Consider the following 15308-nt stretch of genomic DNA (forward strand, 5'->3'; position numbering starts at 1 on the left):
ATATAAAAGCAGGTCCCCCCTGGAGGGAACCACCACCAGCAGCACAACGCCCACACGGCCTCGCCTGGCGCTCGTGGTCCCCAACATAACTTACGAGCGTCCCAGAATGATCACCAAAAACATAAGTAGCCAGGTAGTACGAAAGAAAGGCAGAAGACCTAGAACCTAAATCTTTTTCAAGAAAACAGCAATTAAAATGAAATGCAACCAAAATTACTCAAAATTTTAATCTTAAAACGCATTTTCAAAACTATGTTTCTCTTCTTGAAAGAGACAGAGCGGGGGTGAGAGGGTGTTGGGACTAATTAGGGAAGAAGAGAGAAGAAAGGGCGGAACTGGGAGAAAAAAGGTGAGGAAAATCTGTACCTGAAAGCTGCTTGTAGAAAAAAATTATGGAAGGAGATGGTAATAAGCTAAAAAAAACAGTTACCGAAGAGTGACCCAAGACAGAAATACAGCTCCCTCAGCTGCTACACATTTCGCCCCTAGAACTGAGGGGAGCACTCACCTACCAGGGCTTCAGGTTCCACTCCCTGAGGTCGGTGAGAAACAGCAGGGAAGAAAGGCCCCTGCGTCCTGCCCTCCCGGCCCACCAGCCAGCTCTGGGAGACAGCAGCGGGGCAGAGGTCTCACCTCTGCTGCCAAGAGTGGGAGTGTGCTGTGAGTAACAGCATGAGAACAGCATTACAACACCATCTTAAAAAAAAAGGAGCAGGAGGCAGAGAGGCATGCCTCCAACAGCACTAACGCAAGCCTATTGTTTCAGGCATGGAAAATCTGGATTGTTGAGCTACAGGGTCTTAAACAATAATGAGCTGACGTGACCTAGGAGCTCAGGGATATTGAAATCACACCAGGCACAAGGGAGTACAAGGCTCTGCCCACCAGCTTCTTCTCTCAGTGTTTTGAATTGCTTCCTTCCAGTCAGACAAGTAGTTCTGACTTCATAAACTGCCAAAATCCAGCCTAGGGCTTTAGAAACATTTTGAAGCTTTTTGGTAGCAACTACCTTAATTCTGAAACACCCACTTGCAGAATCCGTTTCTGGTGTGAATTCTACTCGCAGCCACCCTGAAGGTGCGTGGCAGGTTCCCCCAAACAGGTGGGGCGTGTTAACAGTCACCGCGAGGGGACCCAGCCCTGCTCACTGTTGTCCTCTGTGTGAGACACAGAACAGCAGCATTACCCGTCTATAAATGGAGGGACTAGCTGGGAATTCCTCCCTCGGGCCCACAGCTGGGCTTCCGGAGGTCCATGACTCCCTGAAAATCGTGAAAAGTGGGGTGTGTGACTCTCACCAGGGACCACATACAAAGCTTCCCCAGACCCTCATGGTGGGCTGAGTGACAGACCGTCAGAGGGCTGGGAGTGACAGGGATGGCAGGGACGGCCTCCTTCCCCAAGGCTGTGCCCTGGATGCCGACGGACGCCACAGGATGATGAGGCGGCCCGGCAGGGGTGGCCCGCGTCTCGGGGCTGTCCAGGAGCCTCTTACCCAGGTGGGCCCCGCAAAGAGAGCTGTTCTCCGCGTGTTCCCCAGAATGAAAGCACAGGCAGTTCTGCTGTGAGTATTCCTGTCTTATATCTCTATTATATTATTTTAATATTATAAATTGAATTCACTCTCCCAATCAATTCAAGAAACGACACTTAAGGAATAGTTATAAAAACAGGTTAAAAAAATTATTCTATTATATAATTTACTGTTTTGTTTTGACACAAAAATATGAAATATTGCTTCCCAATTCATAAGCAGTAGCCATGAGGAGTACTGTGTAGTCTGGCGGAATTTAATGAAAGTTCCGTTTGGTATTTCCATTGAAGAAACGTCAGAGTTACACTGAGCTCTTCAGAATCGACTTCGAAAAGGAGCCACGAGTCTCCTAACTTGCGTCCTCCGGCTAGGCCCCCCCAGGCCGGGCCCCTGCCAGGCTGGGCTCCCCAGGCTGGGCCCCCCCAGGCTGGCCCCCCCCCACAGTCACAATCAGGGGAGTGCCAGCAAGAGAGGACGGCGCTCAACCCTTCCAAGGACGGAAGGACTCACTCTGCACATGGCAGGAGGTGGGCAGGAACACTGTCCTCACCTCTCATCCTTAAGGTGCAGGACTCCTACTCTGTGCTTAGGGCTAACTAAATAAGGTTTGACAACAAATCAGTATACAGTCTAAAAGCACAAACTAGAACATCTCTGTGGCAGTATTTACCCATTTTTAAATAAAATAGTAAAATACCTTAAGTGCTTTTAAAATTGTCACTTTTATGTTCACTCTCAGGAAAAAAACGAGGTTTTAGAGAAAGCCTACAGTAAACAACCTCATGTGGCCCAGAGTCGGTTATATCGTGGCTGTTCTTGTACCCGTCCTAGGCAGATGACACTGCACAGCTGTCATCGTCTGAAGCACTTTTCACCGTATTACAACCAGCAGGATCACACGGTACAGAGCATACTGGAGCCTTGTCTTTTTACAAACCTGAAGAATCTGCAGCATTAAAACAGGGAGCAACAATCATCCGAGTGTGTGATTACAGGCTACACTGTACGGCCGCTTCATGAGCTCGTCAATTACCGGCAGGCTTAGACAAGTTACAGTCGAGAGAGGCCGTCTTCAAAGAGCAAAGAACATCAACAACAACGCCACGAAGAAACTCACCACAGATTCCGTTCTTCCGACAACAGAGAACCACATTTTCATCTCTAGGACTCCAACAACTTCTCCAACTGGAAAAACCAACCGTCTGCCCTCTCAGTCTTCAACAGCAACCCACACGGCCGGGGTTCAAGACCGACCAGCCCAACCCCAAGCTGGCTTGGCGACACTACAGCCTTTGTCAACACTCCCAGAACCAGCGCAACGTTCAGATCTTACATAATCAGACGGCTCTGATTTTTATTTACTTGGCCGTTCATTACACTTTAGAAAGAGCTAGGAAAGTAAAAAAGGAAGGGATTCTTTGTATTTAAAAAATCCAAACCAAACAGGAAGCATCATGTTGTCCCGCGGATGAGTAAGAAGTAGCAAACTAAACTTCCCCCAAAGTAGTTTTTTATAAAGTAAACTGCGTGCACACACTGCTTCCAAATCATCTGGATTTCATAAAACTTACCCACAGTGTGGAAGGAGGGCAGGGAGCAGAGCACCACAACAGTCTCGGGGCCGCAGCAGCGAAGCCACACTAATTAGAAAAAAATCTGGAAGTCTGGGCCAAATACAAAAACCACAAGAGCTTACAGAAAAAACAAGCACACAGACATAGTCAGTGTTACAGAGGGTAAAATTTAACCACAAAAAGCCCACAGGCTCTTCTGTAGAAAGAAACGACGACGCAATGCGACAACGAGGTAACCGAACGACAGATGACGCCTACTGTGTGACGATGAAGCACCGGGAACCCGCCGCCACGGGTCCGCTCCACTGCCCGGCCACTCCACGTGTGTGAGCGGAACTGTGAGCTACAGGGTTAACAGCTGACTTTTAAAAGCAGACGGCCACGCCTGTCTCCCAGCGACCATCTGCACCACCCAGGGATTCTGATTATCAATTACCAGGCTCAAAATACTTCACACGGCTTCTCCTACCCAAGACAACAGCCTTGTGAAGTAAGTACAGCTGTTAGCACCACCTTAAAGGCAGGGAACTGAGGTGTCCAGTGGGTAAGCAATCTGCGTAGGGTCTCGTGGCACGTCGTGGCAGTCAGGACCTGCGCTGTGGCAAGGACCCAGAGCTCAGGCGTCTGACCCTGGGCAGCACTGCTCCCGGCTGTACTGTCACATGAGCTCTGCTAGAGATGCAGCCCGAGACAGGCTGACAGCTACAAACCGGGTCGGAGGCGAATCCCCTTGCCCCATATGCCGACCTGCCACTTAAACTGCATCCTTGAAAGCAAATCTGCTCTAGTATTACCAATTTATGTATAGCTACAGTACACGTGGGGTCGCTAGGAGTCAACATCGACTCGACGGCAATGGGTTTGGTTTTCGTAAGGGACATATCAAGGAGCCCTGGTGGTGCAACAGTTAAGCACTCAGCTGGTAATGAAAGGTCAGTGGTTCAAACCCACCAGCGGCTCCTTGGGAGAAAAGGCCAAGTGATCAGTTCCCAGGAAGAACACCACCCAGGAAACTCCAGGGAGCAGGGCAGTTCTTCTCGGCCACGTGGGGTCTCGGCCCCGTGGGGTCTCGGCCCCGTGGGTCTCAGCCACGTGGGGTCTCGGCCACGTGGGGTCTCGGCCCCGTGGGTCTCAGCCACGTGGGGTCTCGGCCACGTGGGGTCGCGATGAGCTGGGACTGACGACACACGACCACAACCATGGCGCACATCGGCCACACAACCGTACAGCTATCTTAGCAATGTGTCTAAGTTACTTTTGCTGCATCTTTCTGGCAACTATCTACGAGGTAATATATAATCACCTATCTTGACAGACGACCCAAATCTCAGATGTGACACCTTCAGAACTGAACTCTGGATCCCCGCCACCAAAACCGGCCCTTTTCAGTGCTCCTACCTGAGTAACCCACCTTCAGGAACAACCTCCACCTACCAAGCTGCTCCAGACAGAGCCACCACTCACTTTGCTCGTCCCCTGTCACCCACTATATCCGATTCACTAACCATCCAACACTGAGTCATTCAACGGATACGCATCGGCCTCTGCTGGATACCAGGAACTGGGCCCTGCCCTCAAAGGGCGCCTGCTCTAGCAGGGGGTTGTGTGTTCTGCACCAAGACAGACGTCACTAGTCGCTTCTCTGCCTCTGCCACTTCCCCGTTCCCAGCCTGCAGTGCCTCCCATCTGGGAAGCTAGGAACAGCGCACATACTAGGCCCTGTGGCTGGACTTCTGAGCCCTTGAATCCACGTGCCATGAAGTCGTGAGAACACATTTCATACTGTGCTGACCACACGGCACTTACTTAAGCTGCTTCCCCGGATCCTTACTTCAGTTGTAATAAAACCCACAGCTCTATCAGGCCCACGGCCACAAGACCCCACCTCACATTAGCAAGCAGCCGCCTGTGTGTGTGAATAAAGCTTTACTGGCACACAGCCACACTCACCCACTGGTGTGTCGTCTGCGGCTGTTTTCCCCCTACAGGGGCAGAGTCGAGGAGCTGTGGAGCAGACCATAGGGCCCACAAAGCCAGGAAAATTTACAACGTGGCCCCTCACAGAAAGTATGCTGCCTCCTGCCCTCCATGACCTGGTCCGGGCCTACCTCTCCAGCCCACCTCAGACAGCTTTCCCTTCCACCCTGGGCTTCAGCCATCAGGTCTGGAGAGCCAAGGCTTCCTCCCGCCCGAAGCCTCTGCACAACCCCTCCTCTGGGCCTCCCCACCCATCTCTCTGACATCACACCCTCTTCAAGTCTCACCTTCTAAGTCATCACGTCCTCAGAGAGGCCTCATGGACCTCCACTCCTATTACAGAGCTGACACACTCACTACATCCACGCACGGACAGGGATCGATGCTGGTATTTCCTGCATCATGCCTTTTGGCCCAGTCCCTCAGAGGCATGTACAGGCAGTCCCTGGGTTACGAACGTCTGACTTACTTATAGCCTGTACTTATGAACCAAACCCCATAAAGCCCACTATATTAAAAATTCCAGGTACATACAATGGTTCATAATAACAAAGGAGTGCTACTCGGGAATGCACATCAGAACATTATTATTGTTTCTTTAACGTTTTTTATGCATAGAAAGGTACACTGCGTACTAGATACTAAGACAAACATTCGACTGATGTTAGATATAAACCATACCTAGCTGTTCTGACGTACGCACAAATCCGACTCAAAGTCAGACTTAGGAGAGGAATTCATTGGTAATCCAGGGACTGCCCGTACTGACAAGGGCGTGGACTGCTCAAGAACACTGCTATCCTTGTTGGGAACAGAAAAGAACTTTCACCAGGTAAAAAAGAACATTCATGAGACCCAAATCCACACTTAGTCCCATTAAACCTGTCGTATAAGCTAAAAATAAATCAACCACCTCTTTGAAATCTTACTCAGATCAACCGTACCTACTCTGACTAAATCTCGATTCTCTTTCAAAAAATATTTTTAATTTTCTTCAAGTTTTAATTTATACGGTAAGACGCGCGAAAGCGGAAACCTGTGTAAGGCAGCAACCTGTCAGAGAAGGAAAACTCAAATACTTCCCTCTACCAGAAAGCAACAGAAAAGTGGTGAGACTGCAAGGCAGGCCCGGCTCTCACTGCTTCCCTACGCGCGCCATCTCCCCACGCGCGCCTTCTCCCCACGCGCGCCATCTCCCCACGCGCGCCGCTTCTCTACGCACACTATCCACTGAGGAAAATACTTTAAAGGGCCAGAAATAAGAACAAATTAAAAATCACTTCTACGCTGGGGAGGCTCCCCCACCTTACAGATGGGCACGTGTTTGTGTCCCCAGGAAGGTGAGGAGCAGGCTGGCATTCGGTGACTGACACAGGGACGAGAGCCCGAGTGGAAGCCCCCCCACCTGCCCTGAGCTGCACAGGAGACAGGGTGAGACGGGGTTGGGGAGGAGAGTGGGTTGGAGTCTGTATTCCCAGATCCACCGCAGACGGACACATCGGCCATGTTTGCCAACCTGGTTCTGACGGGTAAAAGTTCATCTTCTGATTTACATCTAACTCCATCTGCTGTTACAATTCCCCATTAGACTTCAATTCTACAACCCTATATCCCAGTTAGAAATGCTATTAACATTGTTATTTCCCAGCTTTTTCTACAAGTCTCTTTTTAAATGTCTCTGTTGGTAGAGAATACAAGAAAAATACTAGAGATATAAAGATCAAAAAGTGGAAAATGACACCCCATTTTTCATTAAATCTCAGGAACATACAGTAGGCATTCGATACTCACTTCCGGAATAAATACTATCTTAACATTTAGCCACCGGTTTATTCCAATGCTAAGTTAAAAAAAAAAAAAAAAAGGCCTAGTTTTAGAAGTACTATGATATCCTGAAGTTTGTCCCCCCGTGGCCTTCTAAACTAGGTTAACAGGGATCAGTAATTGTACTACACAGATGCTAACCATACCTCCTTATCACAAACCACAAGTACTTTCATGACAACAAGGATTCGAAGGTCACTTACATTCTTCTAACAAACTACTTTCCACTGAACATGTACAAAGAGAAGTCTGTGAACCCTGTGTTACCCTCTTACGCTTCTTTGTATGCCAACTCCCTCCTTTCGTCCAGAGATGAGGACTGTTAGGGTACGAATTCTCTCGTTTTCGCTGACCCTCTACCTTACCAGCCATGAGGTGCTTTTCTAGTGATTGCTCTTTCCCGATGACGTGCCCAAAGAAAGCACGCAGAAGTCTCGCCGTCCTCGCTTCTAAGGAGCATCCTGGTTCTATTTCCTCTAGGACTGACCCGTCCGTCCTGTTGGTGTCCACACTGTATCCGACACCACAGGTGGGGCGCACTGATTCTTGCCCAAGAACTTGACGTGGACTGTTTTACATCCACTGCCACAGACCGGACTCGAACGCCAAGAGCTCCTGGAGGGTGGTCCCACCATCGGTGCTACCAGAAGTGCAGGCCGCCCAGGTGAAGAAGGCCATTTCCAGAGCTCCACTCCCTACCTTCTGGAGAGAATATCTGGGGATCGGGCCCAGAAATCTCGGTGTGATAAGCTACCCAATGATTCTCACGTGCACGGAAGTGTGAGCAAGCCTTCTCAGACCCAGCCGTGATGAGGTGACAGATCTACTTTCGTGTCCCAGCAGACTAAGCAGTTTCCTAGGGTGCCACTGCTTTCTCCCATCTTGACGATGCCTTTCCACTGTTTCTGTCTGAGCACCAGCTGCTCAGCCTCAAGGCGTCCCTCGCCCTGACTACATTTTCAGAGGAAGAGATCACCCCTCACCTCACTGGGCCCGAGCACAGTGGTTTCACTCACTAACACCATTCCTCTCCCCCCGCAAAAACAGAACTGAACACGCATCTCGGCAGGCAGTCCAGTCCTCCCACACAGCTCAACGCTGACCCACTACTGACTTTGTGTTTAGACAACAATTTCCACATCCTGATTCTGTCCTACCTTTGCCGCAACAATGCTGAGGCCCATTCCATTCTGCTTTTTGAGGGTCACAGTGATTATTTCAGGTTCTTTCCTCAGAGGCTGCGCCTAAAGGATGAAAACAAGACTGATTTTATGAGTGAAATAACTTCTACGTGGTTAGACAACTCGTGATCTAGTCAATCGTACGCACTGCGGTGAACGGGGAAAGAAAATGAAAAAGGGCAGGAAAGGAAAATTGTAAAAAAATCAAAGAATACAGATACCTTCATGCATTAATCTAGTAAACTAAATATTGATACTCTTGACTCAGAGAGTCCTGAAGATGAAGCTAATCACAAACGCTATTTAAGTATCATTTGAGGAACTTACTTTATAAAACAAAAACTAAAGTTTAACTAGAGCCCTGGTCTAGTGTTAAAAAATCTGATTACCAAGAAAAATTCAATTTTACCGAATTACCCTTCAAAACAAATAACCCAATTTTGCTTTTTTCAAAGAAATCTAACTTCATCTTATACTGTCTATGCAAAGGGTGGCAATGAACAGTTAAAACAAAAATGATCTAACGTCTTTGTCTCTTGGGAAAATGCAAGCTATTTTAAACAGAATAAATGAAACAACTACAGGACTGAGACAGTATTCTGAGTTCTCTGTTACGACGTAAAGTCCACTTGGCTGGATAATCAACCTGAAATTACAAAACTACAGCCCAATAAAACATGTCCATTATTAAATAGATTCATAAAAGACTGAGAAAATGAAATTATCCTTTGAAGTTTCATGGTATATGCATGTCATACCCCATTGCCAAAGAGTCAACAAAAATAAAGAGGAACATTAGCAGTGTGCACACACTGAGGACAAAGCTCCCTGAATAAACACATGAGCACAAAGGCACACTGCTTGTCAGTCTACAAGGAAAACGGCTGAAGGCCTGCGAGAGGGTATTTTGAAGGAAATAAGACTAGATGACATTATAACTTAAAAAGAAATCAAAATCTGAAATCTCCTGAGGAATCTGTGAATAAACTAGCAAGATAAAGAATGAGCAATTCCAGCTAAGAAGCTACTTTGTTTTTCCATAAAATCTGGGAATTAGAAGTTGCTGCTGTTACTTGGAATTCAACAAACAACAGCTAGTAAGGTCAATAAAAAGCATTAGAGGTACGTGCGCTTTATCAGCAAGTTACATGTGGTCACATATTGGTATCAACAATCATCAATTAATTTAACTTTCGGAGAATGGACATGATACATGCTCAAACCTAAGCATGGTAGCAAGCAAAAATAAATGAATTTCTTTTAATTTACTATACAGAACATGCATTATACTCTTCACCATCCATGAAGTATTGCCACCTTACAGCATCTGTTTTCTTGGAGATTAGGTAGTAACAGGCATACTTTTTTGATTGCCTCCCAATTAACAATTTAGGATGGCACACACAAAGCCTTTGGAGCTGCAGAAAACTTATGAGTTGTTTTCACATTCTAGAATCCTTCAATCCTGGCCCTGGCACACTGGTCTATTTCCATTCCTTCTGGGAAAAGTGGATAGGTGAGTAAACTACCACCCCAATCACACCTGGCAGACCGACCCCTCTCCATATTAACCCTGACTCGTGGCAATATCTGCTTGCTCCTTTGAACTATTAAGTGGCTTGAAAGATGAAAAAGGCATTTATACAAAATTATTAAAGGTTTAAGTGAGAAAGAAAAAAGTATAAAAAGGAAGAATTTCATTTGTTTATAGCTTCTCTGGACTGATATGATGTTAAACAAAGGTATGTGAGTATTTGTAGTACAAGTCAAATGTGAGTTGACATCCCTTTCTAAAACAAGGAAAAGCATCATTTTTTTCTTTAAAACTTTCTATAGGAAGCAAAATAGAACTTTCTTAAAATTTATAAAGCCAGGTAATACTGTGACTTATCAGTCTTTCAAAAAAAATACAACATATTAGTAAATGAGTTGACATATACTTAAAACAAGGTAGAAATAACTGTAACAGAAAATATTTTTGCCAAAGAAAAATATTTTTCTAATAGACTGATAAGGCTGCCATATTAATAGACTTTTTGCTGGTGTAACTGTGGGCACAAGTATTCCTTTTTTTAAAAAGTACCATTTGTTTATAGATAAGCCTGTAGAGACATAGCCTAAAGGGGGCAGGACACATACATGCATACATACGTACATATATAACAACAAGTATACCCATCATGGGTTTCAGATTCCTGTGTAAAAACAAGCAAGGGTAATTTAAAAAGTTCCCATCACAACACTGTTTACTGTGTGCAAGAACTAAATTACATCAAGTTTTCACATCATGAGAAAGACACTTCTCCTTACAGTCCACCTGTCATCCTCAAAATACTTACCAGTTCTGTGTTCTCACGCATAAGGTGACTTTCATAATCCGCACCTTCAAAATATATGGTCCAAGTACCTGGTGAGCGCAGGTGGGGAATCAGCCTGCAAAATCCTGAGGAGGAGATAAGGGGGTGAGGAGAGTGAAGAGGTGCACCACGCCCATAACGGCCTTCCATGAGGACACGGGGTCAATTACCATCTGCTTAATATCCAATGACAACACTTATTTTTCTTAATCTAGACCCTTATTTCCTCTGAAAACTGAATTATCAGACATTTAAAGTCCTAACTTTGTTTTGCTCTTATACAATTTCAACACCAGGCAGGAAAGTGAACTGGTCCCACCCTCTACCAGGCTCCAAAAGCACCTTCTGGAGCTGCACTGTAGTTGCTTCCTCTCGGCTCTGTCCACCCCACTGGCCTAAGTGCTCCTCACCAGCGCTCAGGAGATGCACTCAGCGAAGGAAAAAGAGGGAGGGGACCAGAGGAAGTCAGTGATGGGGGTGTCCCCCCACGATACTGGACATCATCTGTAAAACTCTGCACTACTCTTGGTGCCAATTCTCTTACAAGTCATGTTCCTTTATTTTTACAAATAAATTTTAGAATCATAAAGTTTTAAAGGCTATCTTTGATATTTTTATTGGGGACAAATGACATCTTTACGAAACTAAGCCTTTCAATTTAAAAAACACTAGTTTTCATTTACTCAAATCTGACTTTTGTTCCTCAGTAATTTTCTGACAAAAGTCGTATCACTCAGGCCTTGTACAATCTTGTTGCATTTTCTCAACGTGACCTCTGCCGACCACTGTCTGCAGGCCTGGGCAGCAGTCTCACTAACCCTCACGGTGGGGGCACGGGGACGGGGGCGCATGCATGGGGATGGGGCCAAGATTGCGGGGATGGGGGCACGTGCATGGGGATGGGGCCAAGATTGCGGGGACGGGGGCACGGGAATGGGGGCGCATGCATGGGGATGGGGCCAAGATTGCGGGGATGGGGGCACGTGCATGGGGATGGGGCCAAGATTGCGGGGACGGGGGCATGTGCATGGGGACGGGGGCACATGCATGGGGATAGGGCCAAGATTGCGGGGATGGGGGCATGTGCAGGGGGATGGGGCCAAGATTGCGGGAACGGGGGCACGTGCATGGGGACGGGGGCACATGCATGGGGATGGGGCCAAGATTGCGGGGATGGGGGTGTGTGCAGGGGGATGGAGCCAAGATTGCGGGGACGGGGGCACATGCATGGGGACAGGAGCAAGATCACAGGGACATGGGCGTGAGCATGGAGATGGGGTGTGTGCATGGGGACAGGGGCAAGATCACGGGGACGGGGTGGGTGCACAGGGACCAGGGCGCGTGCACAGGGACGGGGGCCCAGGGTCTCAGCAGCACTGGCTGGTACTCCTTCCCCTCTGTATTTCATCAGCAAGTATGATTCTGACTGTTAAGTTTGGACACTTATGAGACTGTGCTTACAAAAAAAAGTTGTCAAAAATCACATTCAGTTAAAATAAGGATATAAAGTAATTCTGTTTAGTTCTTTTTTTTTTTTAAGTAAAAATTACTGTTTCAGCCTAGTTTCATTAAAATATAATCCACAACTTGCTTCTCTTTCACATGTTTCAGGGAATGAAACATTATCAAGGTTGAAATTTCACCACTTGCAGATTATTTTCTCTGACAAATGTCAGGTTTCATACCAAGTCCTAAAGCACACTGCAAATCAGCATGATGCTTTATTAGCTAAAGGGGTGCATTTCAAAGCAGGGGGGATCGACGCTGGTTTTACAGTCTCCTCCCACAGAGCTGTGCAGTACAAAAAGCTAACGGGATACAAACTGAGAACAGCAGTAGCTCTTTAACAAAGAACTGAGTGTGAAGAATGAAGGTGCTGGTGTCAGACAGGGAAACACCCTCTTCTCTCTCTAAGTCCTACAAAGGCCTCAGGTGCTAGGCTACATGGCCTGACATCATCTTACACGTATGTAATAATGGGGTGATGCCAAGGCTATGATGAAATCTCCACGTGCACCCGAAGACTGATCATTCGCGAGCGCCTTAAGGGCATCAAGGAGAAACTCAGTCAGGAAGTCCGGCCTGTTTCCCATTCGGCAAACATTTACACTGGGCACACATCACAGAACTGGCAGGTGCCTGCGTCCCATAAATTATACACATTTGCAAAGCGCTACTGCAAATCAGCCCTCCTCCATGTTCATTTTCAAGGTATTCACTCAAAACACATTTACTGAGCGCTTAGCAAGCAACAGGTGCCACATCATGGCTGAGAATCAGGGAAGAAGTGCAGACAAGCCTCCCTCGAAGCCCTCCTGACCAGCATGAAGACAGACATGCTGTGTGACAGGCACAGCAGAAGCGCGGAGGAGGAACCGCAACGCCCCAGGAGAAGGGAGGACCGACTCCTGGGGAAGCGTGTCGGGTGTGAGGCAGAGGGGGGTTTTCGAGAAACAGTGGCGCCCAGCTGGAATGTAAGAAGATAAACAGCAGGCAGTGTGCCGACAGAGCACAGTTCTGCGGCTCACAGCTCCCCCTTGATCAACGGGGTCGCCTGTGCACCCCGCGGGGGGACTACGATGGTGGGGTGGTGTCATGCTCCCTTGTGTGGTTTTTCACCCCTAGGGGTGATGGGGACAAGCTCCCGGCAGGAGAGCCCTAAAGGAGCCAGCTGAAAAGGTCTGGCGGCCGTATGGAGGGAGGAGGGGAAAGTGGAGAAGCTGGCGAGAAGAGCTGAGAGGGGACCGACCCCAGTGGCGACCAGCACAGGACACACATGCGTGAAATGCATGAGGCGCGTGGCCGATGGGCCTGGTCCCTGATTTGCTGAGAGACGGTGTGCTGAAGACCTTCCAACAGTCCTGAGGGGACACGGAACTGGCCGCTCAGCAGCTCTGACTGCTGCGCCGCGTCCACCGCCATGCTGGCGTAGAGGCCCCGTGCGCCCACCCGCCCGGCCAGTCACTGGGCGTGCAGCAGGGCCACGTGCAGCAGCAGGACGCCAGGCTCAGGACGCCCACCGCCCGGACAGAGCTCGCTCGGAGCTGCGCTGCAGACCTGGGCCCCTCACCCTCTTCACCGGGGCCAGGCCCGCCCCAGGACCGAGGGCTCCCTTCCCATCCCTGCTGCCATCCCCGTCCCTCACGTGTGTCCAATCCTGTCTCGGTACCTGCTTCTCTGAGGGCCAGAACCGAGTCCAGAACCACCCGCATCCGCTGAGCACTACAAGGACAACCGCGTTCCCCAGCTGTTCTGCAATGGACGCATTTCACCAGAAGCAGCGTCCCTTGTAAAAGGAATTTTTAACTATCCTTTGCAAAGCACGCTCGCTAAACTTACGTATCTGTGGGCGTAAGACCTCAGTTTTACTATTATTATTTTTATTGTTTAAGCTAACATCTAAATCTTGGGTCTATTTTTCCACTCATTTGAACTACTCTCCACCCTACAAAAAAGCAGCAGAGCAGGAATGAACTTGGTGTAATTCAAAAGCTCATGCTTTAGGAATAATTGTGGTATTTTCTCACCAATATACATCAACAAGAAAATGTATCAGAGATGACAAAATAACGTTTGTGAAATAAGCTGTACTGAAACTCTGCAGAGCTATAAAACCTTTCACATATAAAATGAGTCTGTGAAGTTCACGATACGCGTGAGTCGGTTACTGAGCACGCGGGAACGCGTCGGCCTGGCTAACGTGACAGCACTAACTCCAGGACTCTGCTGGTACCTTACAACCACCCCACAAGACGGCTACTGTCAACACCTCCATTTCACAGATGGGCAAGCTGAGGCACAGAGCTGACCTGCTGAGACAATCCAGCTTGTCGGGGACAGAGCTGGGGTTAGAATGTGGGCAGCCTGGTTCCCAAGCTTGTGCTGCTCTTAGCTACTCTGCTCTACTGGGATCAGTGCAAAGTTTACAATTTTGTTCTCAGCGGATGAGTCAACCCACTCTGCTCATCAAATACCAAGGAGGCAGGAGGAATAAAAGGCCCCATGTTGCCAGTCCGGGTAGGTAAGTCCAATCCTGACACTGACTGAGCAGAGCAGGTGCTCACTGCTAAGGGTCACAGTATCTCTACAAAAGCTCGTGCTTGGAAAGTTCCAGCCCATCAGCACACTGACTTCTCTGAACGCACTCACACACTAGTGGACTACCGTCCTACAAGAACACACAACTGATAAAACGCTGACTGCGACCTTGGTCCCTCTCGAGACTGCAGCACAGCAAACGGGACTTACCTCGCTGGCACAGGGGGTCTAAGAATTCTTGTAAACCATTTGGAATGTTTCTGACAACATCACAAGAATAGCCATCTTCTGGCAGCAGGAAAGGCAGCTGGAGATCAGGATCCTCTTCCAGCTGCACCTCCCTCCCATCGCTGCGAGCTAACTCGTCGGCGGTATTCTCAGCGACAGCCACTACGTTTTCTATAAGATCCTGGACATGAAGGCAAAATTGAAAAGAAACACTCAGTGATTCGTGTAGGCGACCAACACTCATTCAAAAGAAAAGTTTAATCCTGTAGCACGGCCTCTGGCGTGGACACCACACACGCGCGCAGGGTTACGGAGGGAAACAAATCAGCGTGCGCAAAATCAGCTTTACACAGCAACGCAGCACCAGCGAATACGGACGCTGACACCAACATACAGATTACTTCCGAGTTAGGTGTGTTCTCTAAAAAACATTTTTTATACATAATACACACAGCCAATCAGGTGAGCGCGCAAGGTTAATGACCACCCTGTGCAAGAAACTACATGCTGCCACCTGAGACATCGCCCGTACCCATCACCGCCCCTCCTTCCCCAGAGGTCACCACGGCCCAACTTCACACCTGAGACACCGCCC

At 48.2% G+C, this 15308-nt stretch overlaps 1 protein-coding gene across 1 annotated transcript in view; it reads right to left on the reverse strand.

The window, feature by feature from the left end:
- Positions 1–15308, reverse strand: part of AFDN (afadin, adherens junction formation factor) — a 119870-nt gene that overhangs the window by 34412 nt on the left and 70150 nt on the right. The window contains exons 19-21 of the mRNA XM_023728482.1: positions 14696–14894; positions 10430–10533; positions 8067–8153 (exon numbers count right to left, since the gene is read on the reverse strand). Coding sequence (XP_023584250.1) covers positions 8067–8153; positions 10430–10533; positions 14696–14894 — 390 coding nt within the window. The remainder of the gene's footprint in view (positions 1–8066; positions 8154–10429; positions 10534–14695; positions 14895–15308) is intronic.

Source organism: Trichechus manatus, unplaced genomic scaffold (assembly GCF_000243295.1).
Source record: "Trichechus manatus latirostris isolate Lorelei unplaced genomic scaffold, TriManLat1.0 scaffold00002, whole genome shotgun sequence".
NCBI classification, from domain to species: domain Eukaryota; kingdom Metazoa; phylum Chordata; class Mammalia; order Sirenia; family Trichechidae; genus Trichechus; species Trichechus manatus.